The 22,869-nt window shown below is 33.4% G+C and overlaps 1 protein-coding gene across 1 annotated transcript in view; it reads left to right on the forward strand.

Moving 5' to 3' along the window:
• The window catches only part of LOC124529940 (galactokinase-like), a 46,922-nt gene that overhangs the window by 1,899 nt on the left and 22,154 nt on the right, over positions 1 to 22,869 (forward strand). Inside the window, exons 2-6 of the mRNA XM_047103891.1 lie at positions 6,428 to 6,592; positions 9,945 to 10,128; positions 11,570 to 11,696; positions 14,408 to 14,533; positions 14,843 to 15,024. Of these exons, the coding sequence (XP_046959847.1) occupies positions 6,428 to 6,592; positions 9,945 to 10,128; positions 11,570 to 11,696; positions 14,408 to 14,533; positions 14,843 to 15,024 (784 nt within the window). The remainder of the gene's footprint in view (positions 1 to 6,427; positions 6,593 to 9,944; positions 10,129 to 11,569; positions 11,697 to 14,407; positions 14,534 to 14,842; positions 15,025 to 22,869) is intronic.

Here is a 22,869-nt window from a genome sequence, read left to right on the forward strand (position 1 = left end):
TTTGATACGTAACATTGTTGCGTCGTTCGTGGAACGCACCAACAACCCGCATTTGATTATGCTTCAAACCTTCTTCTGAAAGGGAGAGGAGACCTTAGCCCAGCAGTGGCAAACAGGCTGTTGTTGTTGTTGTTGGCGTGGAACGACGAGACCAACGGCATAAAATGTTATCGTTATACCTTGTAAGATGACATAATATAATGTGACGCGAATTTGTACAATGAGCAATGACTTCCATGACACGACGTTACAATGTTACATGACTGACGTATTCCACGTCATGACATTTATGTCTAGCCCTTACTCAAAGCTAATGCTTTTCTTACGTCATAATTTATTTACAACTAACAAATTGTTTTAATATAAATACATAGTATATTATTTGTTTATTCATAGATAACGCGTACATAACATTAACTATTTAATTAATATGGAAAGATAAACATTCAGATAACTACTTTTAGTGTTTTTATCATAAATTCAAGTTAGTTTTAACTTTTGATGTTTATAAATCATTAATAAAAATAACCTTTGCTATTCAGGTGAATTTTACGAAACGATAAACAATTTTAGTTGTTTTTGTAGGCGAATATTTAATCCAGTCGATATAATCAGGACTTAAACGAGAGTTTATTAACGATATGATCGGTCGTCGTTATAACGTAGCTACGTTTATAAAGAGTCACCTTCAACTTAAGCGTTCGATTAGAAGTCATTAATCAACATAAGAAACTTAAACAGAATGGCGTGATGTAGGTCCTAACAATTTTATTAGGAGAGCCTATTGGAAATTTATTAATGTATTAATTTTCCCTACAAATAACTTTTAATTTATTACAAGTACTGTATTTATCAATTTATTATAATCATAACTATATTATAGTAAATAGGAGCAAGTTCGAAATTGGCATTGACAATTTGACAGCCAATAAGTTATGAGGAAGGCGGCTATTTTGCTATGGGCATGTTATGCGGAGGAATGAGGAACATATTTTGAGGAAGGTTTTGAACAGGAGTGTGGATGTATATAGAGGTATTGGACAACCAATGAAACGATGTATGGATTGTGTGAAAGACTAAATGGATGGAAAGAATGTCACTTGTGATATGACGTCAAATAGGGAAGAATGGAAGAATATGGGATAAGGGCAGGAGGATGATGATGGTCTATTTGTCAGGATATCTCTGTCACAAATATTAAAAGTCCTCGTTAATTATTTCTTGAAAAAATAATACTAATCCAAGAAAGTCGTGATAATCTAAAAGCGAATACTCGTAAATAAACAATTCTTAGGTCAGCGGAAACAATGCTATGCTGAGCAAGACATTTTTCTCGCTAAGACTTTAATGTGATATTAACGATCTGTAAAGGTATTTTGTAAGAGGAAACTCGTAAGTCACCACAGAACTCGAGAGTGAAATGTAAGATTGTTTGTCATTATCATTTTCATCTTAATGACTTATCGCCATAAGTTGGTTGTCAATGTTTTACCACTGAGTTATGATGTTAATTCTTTCAAAAGCGCACTATTGTAGAGCCAAAAATTAAAAACGGGTCTAACTTACCTAGAAAACAATAGCTAAATGTCTGTAAGTGTATTGCGACGTGAACCACAATAATTTCAAGGGATATTTATATAAATATAATGTATTCCTGTAAGTCAGTTTTCAACGTAACCGACCACGATTAATAGTAATGCTTTTTTTTTTAAATAGTTTTCACACTCAAAAATCAAAATCAAAATAAACTTTATTCAAGTGGGCTTTTACAAGCACTTTTAAATCGTCATTTAGCAATTAAGTGAAGCTACCACCGGTTCGGAAAGTAGCTTCTAACGAGAAGAACTGGCAAGAAACTCAGTAGTTATTCTTTTTCAATTTTTAAAAAATACAATCATATTAATAGGTTGGGGAAAAAGTTTCTTCGTATTTTACATGAAAATTCAAAAAGTTTTTTTTATAGTTTATTTACATTTGACTAAAGTATGTAGGTGCCATTTTGTTCCATAACTTTTTGCCATCTTGTTGGTAGTGACATGATCCCATTGCTGTAAAAATTTTGGGGCTTCTGATCGAAAAAACTACGACAAGTGGTTTTGGAAGTCCTCTCGTGATGTTAACCTGACACTGCCTAAGGAATTATGCAGAGACCGAAACAGATGAAAATCTGAAGGTGCAAGGTCAGGACTATACGGCGGATGCATTAATACCTCCCAGCCAAACTCTCGTAATTGGCTAAAGATGTGTGAGGTCTAGCGTTGTCATGGTGAAAAACCACACCCATTCTGTTGGTGAATTCTGGCCGCTTTCTCTCAATTTCTTGCTTCAATCTCATCAATTGTTCGCAATACAGTTCTGAATCGATGGTCCTGCCGGGCGGTAACAGCTCATAATGAATGATGCCCTTCCAATCCCACCACACACAGCATTACCTTGTTGCGAGTTAATCTGGGTTTTGCCACAGTCTGTGAAGCTTGACCGGCCTTTGATCACGATCTTTTTCGCACGTTCTTGTCGTATGTGATCCACTTTTCATCACCAGTTATCAGCTTCTTCAAAAATGGTTCGGTTTCATTACGTCGTAATAAAGAATCAAAAATGAGTACACGGTTCATTAGGTTTCTTTCAGTGAGTTCATGAGGCACCCATATATCGAGCTTTTTTGTGTACCCAGCTTTATTCAAATGAGTCAAAACCGTTTTGTGGTCAATTGCCAGTTCTTCAGCTACATCGTAACTACTAATATGCCGATCTTGCTCCACTTTTTCAAAAATGGCATCAATTTTGTCCGTAACAGGGCGACCAGAGCGAGATGCATCTTTGATATCAAAATTTCCGGTTTGAAAACGCTTAAACCAAACTTGCGCTACTCTCACAGATACTGCATTAGGTCCATAAACATCACAAATTTTTTCGCGGCTTGAGTTGCATTTTTACCTTTTTTATAGTAAAATTTTAAAATGTATCGAATTTCTTCTTTAGATTAACTCATTTTAACAACAACAAAAACAAATGAAAATCACACAAATTCCTAATTTGAATTTGGAAGTGCCTTCTTTAAAATTAAAACTTTTTAATGATACCAAAACCAGCCAGATACAAATGGTATAGCCAAAGAGATTTTATTACAAGTTCATACATACTATATGCGAAAAGACTTTTTCCCCAACCTAATAGTATATATGTATGTATGTAATGTATCTTGCCAGGAAGTCAACAAGTATTAATTCCAAGCTTTTTTATCATCTTTTTTACCAATGTATTTTTTATAAACGATTTGAATTTACGAATATATAATAGTTTATATGTATGTAGGTATATTAAAATATTATAAATGGGAAAGTAACTTAGTCTGTCTGCCTGTCGCTTTTGACCGCTGAACATTTTTAAATTGATTAATATTAGTAACTCTTGAAGCCGCTGAATTCAATTTTATGAAATTTGATATGAAGCAAAGATGAACTCCAAAACCAACCAATACCCAAAAAGGGGAGCGAAGTCGCGGGGGACTACTACAACAACAACAATAGCCTGTAAATTCCCACTGCTGGGCTAAATACCACCTCTCCCTTTAAGGAAAAGGTTTGGAACATATTCTACCACGCTGTTCCAATGCGGGTTGGTGGAATACACATGTGGCATAATTTCTATTAAAGTTATCACATGCAGGTTTCCTCACGATGTTTTCCTTTACCGCTGAGCACGAGATGAATTATAAAGACAAATTAAGCACATGAATCAGCGGTTTTTGCCTGGGTTTGAATCCGCAATCATCGGTTAAGATGCACGCGTTCTAACCACTGGACCATCTCCGCTCGGGGGACGGACGGAATACTAGTCGCTCATAAATGATATAAAGTGTGAAAACTATTCTTAAAGAATAGCACTACTGTTTCTACACCGATTAAAGTCGAGAACAAATTGGTTTGTGGGACTTGATAGTTTTTGTTCGCATCTAAGAGAGCGTCTTTGTTAAAAACACCGTCTTCTTCCGTGATCTTACAGCTTGCTAAGTGTTATCAAGAAAAATATTTTCAACTATTTGCTTTTTAAAGAGATCTTTTACTATTTTTAAATTTGTACAAACACTAGTTTCGTTAAACGCCAGTTCCTCGGATTGGAAAAAAGCTTGCGAAGATATTTACTGCCATTGTTTTTATCTATAATCTTAACATTTTCTACAATAAATTTGATACTTGGTTGTAGGGCTTTGTGCAAGCCCGCCTAGATAGATACCACCCACTCTTCAGATATTCTACCGCTAAACAACAATACACAGTATTGTTGTGTTCCGGTTTGAAGGGTTAGTGAGCCAGTGTAACAGGCACAAGGGACATAGCATCTTAGTTCTCAAGGTTGGTGGCGCATTGAGGATGTAAAGAATAGTTAATATTTATTACAGCGTCATTGTCTATGGGTGATGGTGACCACTTACCATCAGGTGGCCCATATGCTCCTCCGCCAACCTATTCTATAAAATAAAAAAATAAAAATAAAATAATTAGATACTGTGATCTTATTATTAGAAAATTGTTGTGTATATATATATTGATTGTACGTGTGTAGTGTGGTGGTCATAATAAATGTATGTCCGTAGATATTATCCAATATGTATTGTGAACACAATCAATACTTTAATTTCGTCTTATAACGTTGATTGAGATAATTCCATGATAATTTGGGGCCCAGTTTATATGTATATGCACGTATAGGCACTCTTCTCTTTTACTCCTACTCTTCTCCAACAAAAATATAGTATATTCAGCATCAGTTCGCATGATAAGGGAGAGAGAGGTATGTATCGCACAAAACTGTTAGTCCCGTGTAATAGTAGTTACAAGTTTCTAGTGTTAAGAATATGTCCGTTATATTTCTGGAAAAATGTATTAAGAACTGTTTGTGGTCTTATCACGTAATATGAAACGCTGAAGTCATTTTATTGCTTCACGATTGTTATATGCAATTTCAACATTTCAAACGTTTCATTGTGTTAGTCATACTGTATTTTATGATTTTGTTTGAACGAAAATTGTAATAGTAACATTCTTTTGCCAAAGTGAGTGTGTTTGTTAGAACATTTTTCCCAAATATTCCAATATCAGTCTTGAATAAAAATATAATTTATTAAAGTAGGCTTGTAGAGAGACTTTTTAAATGTTTTACATGAGTAAAAGTTTGAAACCATCGTTTCGGAATGTAGATTGTACCAAGAAAAGTTAGCAAGAAACTCAGTAATTAATCATTTCCGTCAATCAAATTACTCAGGTACTTTGATAATTATAAATAAATTACTATTTATCGTGCAAAGATTTGCAACAAAATGCTTTGTAGTAATATTTTTACATGAGATTTAAACGTTGTGATTTGTAAATCTAGAAGACGATAAATAAATATTTTCTTAAACCTTTTCTTTTCTGGGCACGAAAGCAGATTGGGTCTAAGGCAGATTATAGATGAGTCAAAACTTTTTTCATTCATGCAGGTTTCCTTAAAATGTTATACTTCAGTCAAGTAAGTTAGTCAAAATGCAGTCGTGTTTGGTGCGACTTGAACTAAGAATCTATGATGATCTCGCCATTTAAATATGAGGAGTTACCCTAATTTGTAGCACAGTAATTTCGAACTCGGAAAAATAAAATATTTTAATTACAATTTGAACAATACGTCAAAGTAATGTGGGTACTATATTCAAAGAAACGCACACACTTATATTCAAAACGATCGTGCTAAGTTCTTTAATTTATATACACTATACTTAATAATATTACCGTTGATTTGTCGCAGTTAAAATCTTTGTACAACACACTAGAATACAATCAAAATCAGGATACATCCTAAGCATAGTACAGATGACAATCCAGCTCTAATCTAGATTTAACCGGTTAATTTTACTCGGAGCAATTGTGACATGACCTCCGCAATATTACAGGCGAGCCAGCAGCATGTTTAATTAAACTTCCTGTCAATAGTGCTACGTTTCTATGATTAATACCTTTCACAGAACTACTGGTAGTTTTATGTTTAAGTTGCAGAAACTCGATTCAAAAATGATAGTAAAATAAGATTCCTTAAATACAGTAAACTATTTGTGATAACCGACATAGCTCGAAGAATTGTTAAAACTTAAGTGGCAGTGGGCGGGGCATATCGCTCGAAGAACCGATGGCTGATGGAGCCGAAGAGTTTTCGAGAGGCGACCACGGTCCGGAAGACACAGCGTGTGTAGCCCCCCTCATGGTGGTCCGACAACCTGGTGAAGGTCGCGGGAAGCTGCTGGTCTTGTGCAGCAGGCGATAGGGGGAGGCCTATGTCCAGTAGTGGACGCTCTTCGGCTGACATAGATAGATAGGCACATATGTAATTTGGTTTCATGTCTTCTCCAATTTCTTAGAGTAATTATTATCTAGATTGTTTGTGTACATTTCAGATGTCAGAAGCTGTAGCGAAAGGGGAAACAGCACTGTTACGTCTAGCGCGCGACAAATTCGTCGCAGCGTATGGTCGCAATCCTGTCGCAGCGGCCGGGGCTCCGGGTCGTGTGAACCTCATCGGCGAACACGTGGACTACTGCGAGGGATACGTACTACCCGTGGTTAGCAACTTAGTACTTCACGGATTATGAAGTAACTGACACGTTACATTTATATTTATGATCATCCGTGCTCGCAACTTTGTGCGCGTTTGAATATAAAAAAAGGTATCGTTACTTAGTAACTTAGTTACTCCTAGTAGACAGACGGATAAAAAGTGAAAAGTATTTTGGTAGATGTACCGTTTATACATACATATGTATTTAGTGAAAAGTGGTTAGAACAACACATAGATAAATTTTAACAAAAAGAAAAACCGACTTCAAACAAAACACTATTTAAAAACAAATGAATATGCACTAAAAAGTAATAAAAATAATTGCGTATTCAACATATTTTTTAGAGTCCTCCTAAGTAAAATGAAATGAAAATATTAGACTACTTAAAAGTTGATTTATTACTTAAAAATATTTTTACATAATATATATAATTATGTAACAATATTTGTTTTTTTAATTGGTCAAGTTAAGTATCGTTACTAAGCTCGTCTCCAGGTGATTAAAATGCAGTGATAAATATTTTTAATGTATCTTCCCTCAAATATATGCTAAGAACCTTCCTTTAAACTTAAATCTAAATTGAAGTAATTAATAGTGAGTTGATAAATGATTATTGGCTTTATATATGAAATAAATAATAAAGATATATTTTATTGTTACCTTAGTAAAAATTCACGACGGCAAACATTTTTATTTTTTGATAACAGCAATAAAATAATTGAGGTTTCATATCTCTTAAATTCTGACTTATATTTAGTTAATCACTTTATTAGGATAATATAAGAAATGAAATGAATATGTTAATTCATTAGGGATATTCTAATATGAAAAATATAAATAATAATAAAATAAAAACAATACGGTAGCTTTAGGTAGGATAGGTACCAACCACTCATCAGATTTTCTATCGCTATGCAGTAATACAGAGTATTGTTCTTTTTATACCTCTATTATTTATTGCAAATAAAAAACGTCAACTTTAAATTGTTATATTTATAGTATAATAGATAGGTAGCATTCATAAATCAAATTTAAAAAAATAATAGTCTCATCAACGTATCGCTAATAGCAATTAATTACGTCAGTAAGTGGTCTACTGTAAATGCCTGCCAAATCAACACACACTTCATATACATCTCTACATGCATAAAATAAAACCGACTCGCTTCCCGCCGCCTCTTCACTTAGATCTTTTAAACTACGCAATGAATTTTAATCGGATTTCCATCAATAAACAGAGTAATTGAAGACGAAGCTTTATATGAATAACACGTGTGTTACGTACATCTCCAGTCGGAAAAATCTTTTCTTTTTATATAAAATAAAAATCAAAATAAACTTCATTCAAGTAGGCTTTTACAAGCACTTTTGAATCGTCATTTTACAATTAAGTGAAGCTACCACCGGCTCGGAAAGTAGATTCTACCGAGAAGTGCTTTCTCAAGAAACTCAGTAGTTACTCTTTTTCAACGCTTAGAAAATACAAAGTCATGTTAGTTAATACAATTATTTAAATTAATATAACCTGCTTGGAAATCAACTGGTATTAACTCCACGCTCTTTTATCATCTATAAAATCTTGTATCGAATAATATGCTCTTTTTACCAATGTATTTTTTACAAACGATTTAAATTTACGAAACGGCAAAGTTATGTTTTTCCATCTAAAGTTAAAAGTTCCATCTAAACTGTAAAGCCGAGACGAGTAGTTTGTTCAAAATAATGACGATAATTTAATAATATAATGATTCATTAAAACTTGGACGTTTAAATAATTAATTGTATATAATCTATTACATTCTTAGTGGGAGAGGATTTGCAAGCCCGTCTGGGTAGGAACCACCAACTCATCAGATATTTTGTCGACGAGCAGCCATACTTGGTATTTTGTTTCGGTTCGAAGAGCGAGTGAGCCAGTGTAACTCAAAGTACAAAATACATAACATCTTGGTTCCCAAGGTTGGCGCATTGGCGAAGTTAGGGATAGTTAATATTTCTAGCAGTGCCATTGTCTATAAGCCACCGCTTATAGATATTATATTAGCATCACCATTACTATCGCTATATAATATAACATAAAAAAAATAATCACCTACAATAATGGCATTCAGGATAGTATAACGGCATGACTTATTGACAGCAATGTAATAATCGTTCTTTCGATCCTGCCCCTAAGGCGATTGCCTCATAACCTTCTTACTGTTCTAAAAATAGCATTGCTCTCATTCTTTATTTAAATTAATGACTGAGAGGCAAGATAAAACCGCCAAATGCCAATTGTATCTGGCCATGATGAAGATGTTCCATTTGGTATTTCAAATCAATTCAATTGTTATATTTACTGACTTAATATCATGTACTTCGAACAAAATCAATAACGTTTTGACCCTCAAAGTTTTGGACTCAGATGTTTTCAGTTGTTCCAATTTATTTATCAAATTAGTTATAATTGTTTGTTTTATACACCATAAAAATTTACTCGTTTGCTAGGAAAATTATTCAATAAAAAGAACTTAAATTTTATACTCCTTATGATTGAATAATTATATTTTATGTACCTAATTCAATTACATTTTGTGTATATAAATAATCATATAAAAATATACTTTCATCGTTGAATCGTATCTTGCAAGATTATTAACGAATATAGCTTCAAATTACATTTTATAAATATATATAAAATAAAATTTTGTATTGGTGATGCTATCATCAGCTAGTAAGAATCAGTTGTTACTTTTATTTCATCAATCATAATGAATTGTAGTGTATATAATCAGTATGAAAATCATCAAGTACTAACTCCAAGCTCTTTTATAATACCCAGTTAAATATATTTATTATTATTATTTTAATTGTCTACAGGCATCATTAGGATTTGTCTCGATAGATGTCTTTAATTTATTTGGAAAATTAATAAAATCGTGTACAATTCAGGTAAATTTATCTTATCTTTTCTACGTGATTGATTACAAACACCGAACAAAACTTTGGTATTAATAATATCATTGTACAAAGTTGGATCGTCTGCCAATAAAATATACACATAATAAATAATTAGTTGGAATGCCTGTTTGTGATATTAAAATAACCGCTTTTTACTAAATGCATAAGTATACACGGTATATTTGACTAAATTACATTTTTAAAATTTTTGTCTGTCTGTCTGTCTGTTTGTTCCGGCTAATCTCTGGAACGTCTGGTATTTTAACGGGATTTTCTTAGGCAGAAAGTTGATGTAATCAGGAGAATCTTAGGTTATTGAACATCAGTTTTTTTGTTATAATTAAACGCACACGAAGTATAGTCATAAAATATATATTTAAGGTTAATTTTACTATGTTGTTTTTTATCACAGGCTCTACCTTTTCTCACGGTAGTGGTAGGAGCATACAATTACACAGATGAGTGTAAAGTCCTATCAGTCCTCGCGAATGGTGAGGAGGTAACGGCTACCTTCCCAGCAACTACAGCATCAGCTCTAAAGCCTGGAGAACCAGCTTGGGCGAACTATGTTAAGGGCGTCGTTGCAAATTTTCCAGGTCAGTTTTATAATTTAACAGATAGGTGTTTAATAATTATAAAAATTAAAGATGAAAATAAATTGAAAAGAAAAAATAATTGATCAATATTTTTGGTTAAAGGATACGTAACAGAAAAATTTTTGAAAACGTCTCGCAAAGTCCTGAAGCAAATCGTAATATCTGTACTAATTTCACAGACAAGGCAAATACGCAGGATAAGTGATAGTCCCTACCTATTATAAACCAGAGTCGCATCCTGCCGTCAGTATTCTTTGATGTTTTAAACTTTGCATCGGATTGAAATGCCGTTATCTTCAATAAACAGATTGATCCAAGAGTTAAGATTTATATAATACATACATAGTATAGTAGAGAAAAACCAATACTTTCAATTTTATGTTTGTTTGTCAATTTATAAATTTTATAATGACTCGTGTGAAGCCAGGACTAGGACTAGTACACATTAATAAGTGTATACAAAAACCTAGGATACTCACTACATTTTCATAATACGATGATTTGATCCCGGTTTTGATCTCGAAGCTTGATGGGGTCTGTCTTTTTGAATTTGACAAACTGGTACCACCACAAGGCAATGAAAGTAAAGAATAGCAAGATAATATGCCCGATTTTGCTGCTTGTAGAACTTAGGTCCTAAGGTTAGTCGTCTTTCTGCAAGACGTAGGTTACGATTTAAAAGATTCTCTAGGTGGTAGGGCTTTGTGCAAGCCCGTCTGGGTAAGTACCACCCACTCCTCAGATATTCTACCGCTAAACAACAGTACTTAGTATTGTTTTGTTCCGGTTTGAAGGGTGAGTGAGCCAGTGGAACTACAGGCACAAGGGACATAACATCTTAGTTCCCAAGGTTGGTGGCGCATTGACGATGTAAGGAATTGTTAATATATTTTACAGCGTCATTGTCTACGGGTGATGGTGACCACTTACCATCAGGTGGCCCATATGCTCGTCCGCCAACCTAAGCCATAAAAAAGGTACCAAGAAAATATTAAAAATAATCATAAGTGTTTATTTGGTCGTCAGATTTACGCAAGTCCATTTATGTACTTAACTTATCACTGATGATGATTTTGACATTCTACAAATGACATAAAAAGAAGATGTTATTGTTGTAAATTCTAAACCTATTAATGTTTTCCTCCTAAGATTAGAAACACGTTCCGTTGGTATGACTCTTTTTTATTGAACAAAAGAGCTTGATTACTTTTGCATAAACTTCTTTTGATTTTGTTTGTGAAAAAATACAGTTTGACGTAAGCTTGAAACGAAACTGATTTAATTGCTAACTTTAAAATGAGAAATAATAAAGTAAGTAAACTCATAGAGCTGTGAATATGTCCCGATTACGCTACGAGATTACAAGGTTCTCGAATTCGTCTGCGCTATGAATATGAGCCCATTCAAATGTCACTTCAATAATGTCATTTTGTTTATTTAGATAAAGTTCGTGGCTTCGATGTCGTGATCGTCTCGGATGTGCCAATGGGATCCGGTGTTTCGAGCAGTGCATCCCTTGAAGTTGCCTTCTTCACGTTCCTGGAAGCGCTTACAGGCACAAGGGTTGAGTATGTTAATATATTTTATAAGAAAATTAGTTAATTGTATGAACACGAGAAGTTAGTATAAACTTATAACGCAAAGTTACTGACACCGCAAACTCAACTCTCTTGGGACAAGGTATTCATGCAACGATTAAATTTGTTAGAACACATTAATAAATAAGGCATATTATTCAACACCAGAAAATATGGCGATTGATAAAATGTTAATAGCTACTTGTTGAATTTCAGGCATGATTTATTATTTATAAATGTATTTAATTAATATAATGTATTTTAAACATTGGGAAAGAGGAGGTTCAAATATTAAAAGAAAAAAAATAAATCCATGGACAATGTCAAATATTTATCATTTGCGTCGTGTCTCTGGAGTTGATAAGTTTCGACCAAACATTCCAAATTTAAATAAGTTTAACTAGTAATGCGTTTTTATTGACACAGATAAAATAAGATATGTACGTGTATATTAGTTAGTCTATGTAGTAATAGAATATAAGTTATTAATTTAAAAAATATGGTCTTTTTAATCCGATTTTTTATTTTAGAACACATGAATAACATGAACATTACGTACCTACTGTTTTTGTTTATATATTTTTTATATCGTCGAAGCATTAAATACTCCTTACGTTACTGAATTGGAATTAAATCTTAATGTTCAAGAAATATAAATAGCCTTCTAAATAAAATATAAAGGGCTATAATGTCCAATCATACTCGCCACTTTTCTTTTGCTGTGTCTGCACACAATTACTCAGAACAGTTGGAAAAAGGAAGGACATTAAATTACGTTTCTGAATACGTAATGCAAGTGTTCAATAAAATATATATTTCTTAAACGATATAATACAAACAGAGATACGCTCCATCTTTGAACAACTTTAATTTATTAATAATATAGATAAAAACATAAATGTGTATGATTTACTACACTAAAGAATAATATATCTTTCTAACCAGTGAAAAAAATTTAGGTGTCATACAACAACAAGCAACGACCGATTTAAAAAATAAATCGTTTGAAGAATGGGCGACACACGATAGCATTGCTTTATATGTACTTGCGATAAGCATGTTTTTATTACAAAGGCTTTATATCGTTATAAAAATTAAAGGGTTTTATAAAAAAAGAATATGCTAATGGTAGCTACAGGTTATTTTTAAATATCATTTATTATTTTCTATCCATTTTTTAACACAATATTAGCAATTAAAAATACGTATATATTAAAGAATAATATTTTAATAAATAAATATGAGACAGCATCGCATACATTACTCTGATCCCAATGTAAGTAGCTAAAGAAGTAACGACGGTACCACCCACTCACCAGGGTTTCAATGTAAGTAGCTAAAGCACTTGTGTTATGGAAAATCAGAAGTAACGACGGTACCACAAACACCCAGACCCAAGACAACGTAGAAAACTAATGACAATCTACATCGACTCAGCCGGAAATCGAACCCAGGACCTCAGAGTGGCATACCCATGATAACGGGTGTACACACCACTCTTCCACGGAGGTCGTCAAATTCAAATTTAGTAATTATATTATATCGTGATCAAGCAAAAGTCTTGATAATATAACGTGCTATAAACATATATGCTTTATTTTATTGCGTACTTTGAACTGAGTTTAATTATACATACATACAGAGTCGGATTTAAAGGTCTAGAGGCCCCCGGGCCACAAAGCAGTGGGGGCCCTAGACAAACAGAAGCGTGAACAACCTAATAATTATATTATCATGAATTAATTACTTTTTTTATTCCAATCAGTAAGCAATGATTTATTTATTTGTATCGGTAACTTTTAAAATATTAAATAATAACATTATTATAATTTGACTATATCTCGGTATTTGTTAACTTGCTGAAAACTGTGGCCCCCACTAATGTGGAGGCCCCAGGGCAGTTGCCCCGGTTGCCCTCCCCTAAATACGGCCCTGCATACATATATCAGTAGTTTCGTTCGATTCAAACGTTTTTACTCTTCTTAAAAGAGGGTCCCTTAAGCTTTTTCTACCTCTCTGCTCCGATGCGATTTCTAACAATCAATATCTGTCAGCTGTAATAAAGCTTTAAGTGATATTGGAAAGTCACGGGTGCTCGATGTGAGTAAGTTGTAAGTTGCGATACTACGGTTGTAATGGGAAATAGGTAATTCAAACTTTGAGGGGAATTCATCACGGTAGTATAAAGGTCGTATGTCAAAACGTTTTTAATTTACCAATTTAGTGCTTTAATAGTAACGTTTTACGGTATTAAATATGATACGCTCAAGTTAGGAGGAAATTGACAGTTTCCATACGGGAGAGAATAAGTGCATTTTCACATACGACCTTTTGTACTAGTATGTCAATCATTATTATAGTGACATCATTATTTTTGACTTTTAGTCGCCGAACGATTTGAGTGTTTTGGATCCGTAGAAAGTGTCTCGTAAGAGTTTCCTGCTTTACAGAAAAAATCTTAAAAAAGGTTTCTCTTCTATATATTTATGTAATAAAAGTATGTTTCGTTATGTGATTTTAAAGTGTTACAGACCTGGCCAAGCTATGACTACGAAATATATTGTATGATAATGGTCAGCTTAAATATCAAAATATTCAGCGACATTTTGGCATGAAAAAAAAAGGCATTATCTACTTTTTTTTTGTAACTTTGATCTGATAGTCTATTATATAGGTCTTATGAATGTTATATTCATTTGCAGGCCAGTAAAAAAGGCAGAGTTATGTCAAAAAGCCGAACACGAGTTTCCAGGAATGCCGTGTGGAATAATGGACCAGTTCATCGTTACAATGGGCAAGAGGGACCACGCTTTGTTGATAGACTGCAGGTGGGTTTGAAGTGTGAAGTGACATACCTCATTTGTTTCATAGCTTATTTTGTTAGTAAAGTAAAGTAACAGCCTGTAAATTTCCCTCTGCTGAGATTAGGCCTCCTCTTCCATAAAGGAGAGGGTTTGGAACATATTCCACCACACTGTTCCAATGCGGGTTGGTGGAATGCACATGTGGAAGAATTTCGATGAAACTAGACACATGCAAGTTTCCTCACGATGTTTTCCTTTACCGCTGAGCATGAGATGAATTATAAACACAAGATAAGCACATATTATTATTTTTAAATATTTTTTTTATTGTAGATCATTGGAATCGACACATATACCCATGGATTCCAATGAGGCCGTCATTCTGGTGGTGAATTCGAACGTGAAACACCAGCTGACGGGCAGCGAGTACCCTCAGCGACGCGCTCAGTGTCAAGAAGCCGCTAAGAAATTGAAATTGCCTTCGCTAAGGAGTGCGAATGTTGACGACTTGAAAGGTATGTCTGTTATGTTTTACTAGTTCTTGCTCCTGTCTTTACTCGCGTTTTAGGGTTTGGTCGTATAAAAAAGTAGGTTAGGTTAAACCAATGATACCTCCATTAAATAAGTTAATTCTCCACCGAAGGTTGGACGCACGTGTAGCTGAATGTCATGGAAATATGACACATTGTAGGTTTAGTCATGATTTCTGACACTGCCGAGCACGAAATGAATTCTAAACATAAATGACACACATAAAACTCAGTGGTGCTTGCCTGCGTTTCAACCCGTAATCTTGGCTCATTTTTAACAAAACATAAATCAACTTGAAATGTAAACGAGTGTTAACATAACAGAAAATGGTAACTGCGCAAATGAATTATCTATGAAGTGAGCTGAGCTGAGAAGAACGAAAATAGTCGAACAAATAAAAAGGTGTTAATTAATATAAATACTGTTTAAGACATAAAATATTTGTGTACAACAAATTGAGTAATCTTGTAGTTGATTAGTCTACGTTTATGTAGTTGTGTGTTTGTTTTTAGTATCTGTTTATATCACACACAAATACAGTATCAGTAAGTCAAGCTTATTACTTTGCGAGCGTAGATCGATCGTGCAGTTTGTCGGCGCTTCAATTATAAACTGTTTACGTCTATAATATTGTAACCTCTAAGGATTCCATATCATATTAGTAATATAAGTGACTTAAATTGAATAATATTCAGTGTTTATTAAGCGTGACGTCAAATTCGATCATGCAGCTTCAGGTACTACTAATTGTTGTGATTAATACATACACCAACGGACGCATAAACTGCATCAGTTCAGGATTACTTTCGAATAAGATTGCATAATCTTTATAGATCAAAATAAATGAAAACTTGGAGAATATCATAAAATAAAAACAAAATTTAAAAATAGACCATTTAGAAGAGAAACATTTCGTACCCATAAATATGGACACTTTGCCCAAATAAACCGCTCAAATAGAGAAAAAGGCACGGGAAGACTTGGATCAATGAACTAAACCAATCTACAGTTTTTAGATTATAGCGAAGTTTTCTAGAGGCAGGTATACAAGCAACCATCTGACCTGAAGACCGTTTTGTTTTAACTTCCCAACGGAATCATTGCCTCACGTCGGTAAACATCAAAACAAAACTAAATGAAGTGCGTGGAGTAAACACGAGTGCACGAGCAATAAGAAACAGGCTTAAGGATCGGAAATCTCTCTTCAGACCAAATGTTCCAATAGTGCAACGCACAGACAAGTTCGCTTAAGATTTGCCTGTGAATATCTTAATTGTAGTAAAGAGGAAAGAAAAGAGCCTCCATATTATTCACCGATGACAACAGTCATCTAGCCTAACCTAACCTAACAAGGTACGGTTAAATGGTACAGACGGTCGCAGGACTGTCTATTGTCAAAGTGGGGAGCGATATGCTCAAAGTAGTATTGAAGAGCTTTTTTTGGAAACGGAGATGAACGGAACTTGTGTTCATCAACATGGTTCGTCAAAACAGTAGAAGAGATGGTTTAGCGGCTCAATGATTTAAGATAACGGTTTTGGAAGCCTCCATGCCGCTGACCAAGTTCGGAAATATTCCGAAAATGTTGTGATATGTACCATGAATTGGTCAGTTCAGATCAAAAGTAAAAAAACCTATCCTTCAACATTTTTTTTATATCTAAAAACAAATTTTTCGCTATATCAACTGACACCATTTCTGTGGAATTGTGAAAAAAATGGATAAATTATTTTTTTTAAAAATGAATGGTCTATATCCTAAATCCAGCTATACAGACATACACTTAAGGAAATGATACAACGCTAATGAATAAGTTAAAGAGTTAAATTTAATTTTGTACATAAAGTATGGATTTTATTTCCATGAAGTAAATAATCCAATAAGGAAAAAACTGAGAATAGAGTTTGTTATTAAAGCATTTTATAAGTAGTTGGATATGGACGAAGTTGGTACCAATTCTTCCCAGGGCGAGATATTCGTCCTTTAATAAAATTCTGTCGATATTTTTTTTTATTTTGCCATGAATATTATTAGTCTCTTATTTGAAGTATATTTAATATTAATATATTTTTAATAAGAGTTTTTATAGATAAAAGAGTTAAAACCTAACAGATAATAAATAAGTCTTTTTTTTTTATTTTCAAAATCGCGAGTTATAAAATATACGGTTTTAAGGCAATACGATCTGGCAGCTCAAATCTACGGCTGTTATGTTAGTCTGCGAATAAATCCCCTTACTCCACGTTCTAGTTTATAGCCGGTATTACGCATGATGTAACTCGAATAGCCTAGATCAAATTTGAACCTTGGATGAAATTCTTTTTTCAATTGTTGCTATTTTTTTCGTTACTGTTTTATTATAAAAGTTTTGTTTACATTCGAAATGACTAAAAAAGATTCAACAATTTTAGAAAAATTAAAACCTTTACCAAAATTGATGTTAATGTTCTTATGGAAATATCTATGACATATTTTACATAAATTAAAATATTATTGTTTGTGTTCTTAGTTGTGTGCTTTTTATACTCTCTGAGGTATAGTTGTGCATCCCTGTTGACTTTCTCAGTTCGAACTTTTTGAAGCTTTGAATGAGCATCTCTCAAGAGAATCACTCGATTTTTGTTGAAAAAAAAAAATACAAAAACAACCGTACAAACGAATGTTAATTTTTTTTATTTTAATTCAAACGTGATACAAAAATTTGAAAGAGCTGAAAATTGTGACGTGTCATGGTTGTAGTGTTAAAATAGAAATGTCAAACATGCTCACCGATTTAACGTCCGCTAAAACAATATTCAAGGTCAAAGGTCAACAGTGACGGGTTTTTGCATTTTTCTCGTAAGCGGCGAGTATTCTCGTGAAAATACACTGGCGGACTCTTAACTGATTGTTGAAGTTGCTTTTGGTTTGTTTGTTGAAAAATTACTTTTTTCTAATAAAAAAGTGGATGCGTATATTTTTTTCTTTCTTTTTATAAGTTGCATTGCCTCTAAGATAGACTGTAATCGGTTATGGCATAGATCTGATTAGGGTTATTAAACAGTCTTTCGGAATAGTGTGCTATTGTCGTAAAAAAACGCAGTTACCTCTAACACTGTCGCGAGCACAAGATTTCACACATATATGTAATACATTTGTTTAAACTGTTTCAAACGTGATCACTGGGGTGAAGGTCTTTTCTTCGCGGCCAATTCATGCCTTTATTTTGTCTCAATTTAACTATTCTTATAGGAGGTAGAGGCTGAATAAAATTTGTAAAAACAGTCTTGCGTATTCATGAATGGCCTCTTATGGAAATAAATATATAAAATAACTTCATGAGAAGCGTGATTCGTTTTTTTTATGGTAATGACATCTGCGTCGACGAAGGCAATGTGCGCGACGCACCGACGCCAAATATAAAACCTTAATGTATTTTTGACTCTGTGCCTTAACGCGGCGAATTAATAATTTGCAAATTGACATGCAACTTGACTTCGCTTTCAGACAGTGAATGCGTGAATGCGTTAACAAATATTTTAAAATGCGGGAAATAAATGTTTCAATATCCTTCCTTATTTGTATTCTTTCAATTCTTTAATAAAATGATGACCCTACTCATAAAACATTCTACAGTCAAACACTGAGTATTGTATAAGATGAGTTCAAAGAAAACTAAACATAAAAATTAACAGTTCTTTATTGGACGTGCGTACTGTTTGGGAATTTAAAAACGACCTTTTCGTAACAATAAGAGGAGCATAGCTCGAATATTGTGTGCGTACCGTCTAGAACTGTAATATATGGTCGCATGCGTATACAATAGGTGGTACGTTGAGGTTGCTAAGCCATTTATGTCAGGCGCTAACACTTACTATTGTTGTGTACCAGATTAAAGTGAGTGAGCCAGTGTAACTATAGGTACACGTACATTGACCATCTATGTATAACTTACTTAAAAAAAGCAAGTTCTCATGGAATTATTTTTTATGTTTGTCACCTCAGATTTTCGCAACTCATGAACTGATTCGGCAAATTATTTTTTTGTTTGATCCGATTTAAATCTGAAAATGAATACCACCCCTAAAGTAGGAAGGTAAGGAAGGAATACGTGATGATTTTATTAATAGGCTCGTTTTATATGTATCTCGTATCTCAGAGTATTTATTGGAAGTCAGTTTATTCAGAGAAATTTATTTATATGTGTGGACTGTGGTGATGGTCAATGAAGTACGTCAATGTTTATTTAACTTTTTTATTTATTACATTATAAAAATGTTTACCTTACACTTGTTTTTTTTTGTTCTGGTAATTTTACTTCTTATCTTGCTATTGTTAGGATATATTTCACACTTGTAGTCGCCCACGGCTTCTATCGCGTTTTAGGGTGTTGGTTGTCATGTGTCAGGCAAAATGGAAGCTATGTCCTTTCTTGGAGTTCAAGTTTAAAGTAACAGCCTGTAAATTTCCCACTGCTGGGCTAATGGCCTCCTCTCCCATTAAAGACAGGGCTTGGAACATATTCCATCACTCTGTTGCAATGCGGGTTGGCGGAATGGAAATGTGGCAGATTTTCAATGAAATTAGACACATGCAGGTTTCCTCACGATAAATTCATTCACTGCCGAGTACGAGATGAATTATAAACACAAATTAAGCATATATATATATATATATATATATAGTGGTGCTTGCCTGGGTTTGAACCCTTCATCAATCATCAATCATCGGTTAAGATGCACGCGTTCTAACCACTGGGCCATCTCGACTCTTATTTATAAGTCATATTATATAAAGACATTAGAAAGAAATTATAAGTATTCTCCAACTCAAAGAAACAACGGCGTAAGACAAATAAATTAAAAGAGAAAGTGATACAGGCTTGCTCTGCGATTTTCGGATTCCATCTTAATCCCAAACATGTGCAACCTGGAATCTGCTGGAAATTTAGTTCCGTTTACGTTGTCCGCCTCGTGTGTCAATAGGGTTGCCATAATATAAAAATAACATAACATTTAAATTTGGAAACAATACTAAATATTATATAAATATAGTATCATATAACGTTTCGGCGATTTTACTATATTGTATTTCGTTTTTCCTAGTAATCTTTCATGATATTATAATATTCTAAAAATAAATTTATTGTTTAGATTTTAGATGTTAAGGTTAAATTTGTTTTTCAAAACAATTTGTTTATAAAAAGGTTAGTGCAACTAGTGTTTATCTTAAAAAAAAAGAAACAAAACACGTTTGAATATCTGACCTTAACGCATTTCTTTCAATGCAGTGGAATTCAGTTAAAATTTTTCGGAGCGGAATTTAGCGATGTGAAATGTATTTCAGCTTTTGACATAGCGAAGCATTATTAATTGTTTCTGGCATACAGTCACAAACACTAAAATTAAAAGTTAACTTTTGAATATGGAATGACGACGACACATGATAGAAAATACAAAATTGAAGGCAAAATATGCGACACATTTATGTACAATAAGTCAAGATCACTGTATCAAATAGACGACTGGCTGCCGTGAATCAAAGAAAAAGTGCAGTGATACTTTAACAAACGGCCTGCCCTACACGTAATGGACAAAGTGATTTATAGAGCCATTAGAATTGCCCAGAATGTAACGTCATCAAATGCAAATGAAATCGTTTGTAAAAATTTAGCAAAGACGTTTTTTGTTTCATATTTATTGTTTGCGTATGTCTTATGATGTAGCATAATATATTTTTAATAGTTTAACACCTTTCAAACTATTTTCAAAATAGATTTAAAATATTTCCACATATAAAATGGTCGTTATAAAATATCTAGGTTAGTCTTAGATTTAACACTTTCTGTGTTCACTATTGTTCTATATATTTGAATAGGGAACATTACAGTTTAACAAAATTTCGTCATCGTTTAAAAGATAGTCGCTCCTCGCGGTCTGTACGTTTAGGTCTTTAAAGCTACGCAACGGTTTTTAAAACGATTTAAAATGAACAGATTATATCAAGAGAAAGGTTTAGATGTGTGATTCATGCACACATGTGAACCTCTTGTGTAGAGGAAAGCTAAGAATTTCAACTTTGTTAGCTAAAAAATAAAAATTCTTCAATCTAAAATTTGTATATTTTACACGAAGTTGGGTAGTTAGAGAAAATAAGTCACCAATTTATTTTTATCTATTAACATTCCTACACGGTTATAAGTAAACTTTTAAAATCGTTGATATTTAATAATATACTGTTTGTGTAAATTTAATTTCCCTTGCCTTAAATTACAGGCAATCATTTATAAATTGGGCTTCGCATTTTCCTTTTTTAATTAGCTCGAACGAAATTTTCGGCCATTACTTTATTTTTTAATAGGATTTTTTTTAATTCAAATTAGGATACGTTGGTATCAGCTACTTATAGTATTACGAATCAAACTATTGCGGAAGTGGAAGTGGGCTGGTCATGTCTCCAGGCGCCTTGATTTGCCGATGTATCTGACACGTGCCAGTCTGAAAACCATGCTTAGGCAAACATAGTATGCTAGTATACTATGATACTCCTAATGGCTTATAGGATGATCTGTGGTTAGTTTGACGGACGATTTAAAAAATATGACATATAGAATGCGGGATTGCCCCAGATCAGTATGGATGGATAGTGTGCTTTCTATGGGGAAGGCTTTCATCTAGCTGTGGATGGCAAATGTCTGAACAATAAAAACAACACTACTATTAATTCGATTTGGTAATAATTGTAGTTTCTAGTTTTAGGATTGATTTAATAGAGTATATACTGTTATACGTCTTTACGATTTTTTTAAGATAAATTACATTTCTTATGGTAACCCTATGAGACTTGCTTACACAAACAAAGGATCGTTGTACCGTAACCAACATTTTAAGACATACATTGACCTGTTCTTGAGATTGGTTTCTGTAAAAAAATCACTCAAGAGCATTTTATCTTAAAAATATATACTAGCTTTAGGAGCTGAGATGGCACAGTGGTTAGAACGCGTGCATCTTAACCGATGATTGCGGGTTCAAACCCAGGCAAGCACCACTATATATATATGTTCTTAATTTGTGTTTATAATTTATCTCGTGCTCGGCGGTGAAGGAAAACATCGTGAGGAAACCTGCATGTGTCTAATTTCATCAGAAGGCTCCCAAATGTGCATTTCACCAACCCGCATTGGAACAGCGTGGCGGAATATGTTCCAAACCCTCCCTCCCTCTTCCTTAACGGAAGAGGAGGCCTTATCCCAGCAGTGGGAAATTTACAGGCTGTTACTTTATTTTACTTTTATATACTAGCTTTAAGTTTATTTACAATTTTGCTTAAGAAATATTCAGTAGTTATGTGCGATTTTGTATGAATTCGATTAAGTATTTTTGAATTTTTTGTAGAAATGAATATATACGATAATTATTAAATTCAACTATTCTAGTAAGCTTTTCTAGATAAGGTATCTCGTGTTTGTATCTTATTGTGTGCCAGTGTCTTTAGTGGTGGGCACGTAGCATCAGTTGCTTGTCCACCCGTCTAACTTTTTTACATAAGTTTGTTATAAAAATACCTCTGTTTGTTAAATTTGCGATGTAGTATTATAAAATGATCGGGATTGGTAAGAATAAAATGTGGGTGAATGTTATTTTTTCTGTACTGAAGTATTGAAATAAAAAACATTTATTATTATTTTTTTATTGAATATACGACAATGGTACGAGAGATACAAATGTTTGTTAACACTATGGAAACGAATTTAAAAAATATATATATGAGAGTACTTAATTTTTCATATATGATCCGCTTACAGGATTTTCGGGACCCTTATAAATAATGATATGTCTATAAATATA

This window comes from Vanessa cardui, chromosome 5, assembly GCF_905220365.1.
Source record: "Vanessa cardui chromosome 5, ilVanCard2.1, whole genome shotgun sequence".
Classification (NCBI taxonomy): Eukaryota; Metazoa; Arthropoda; class Insecta; order Lepidoptera; family Nymphalidae; genus Vanessa; species Vanessa cardui.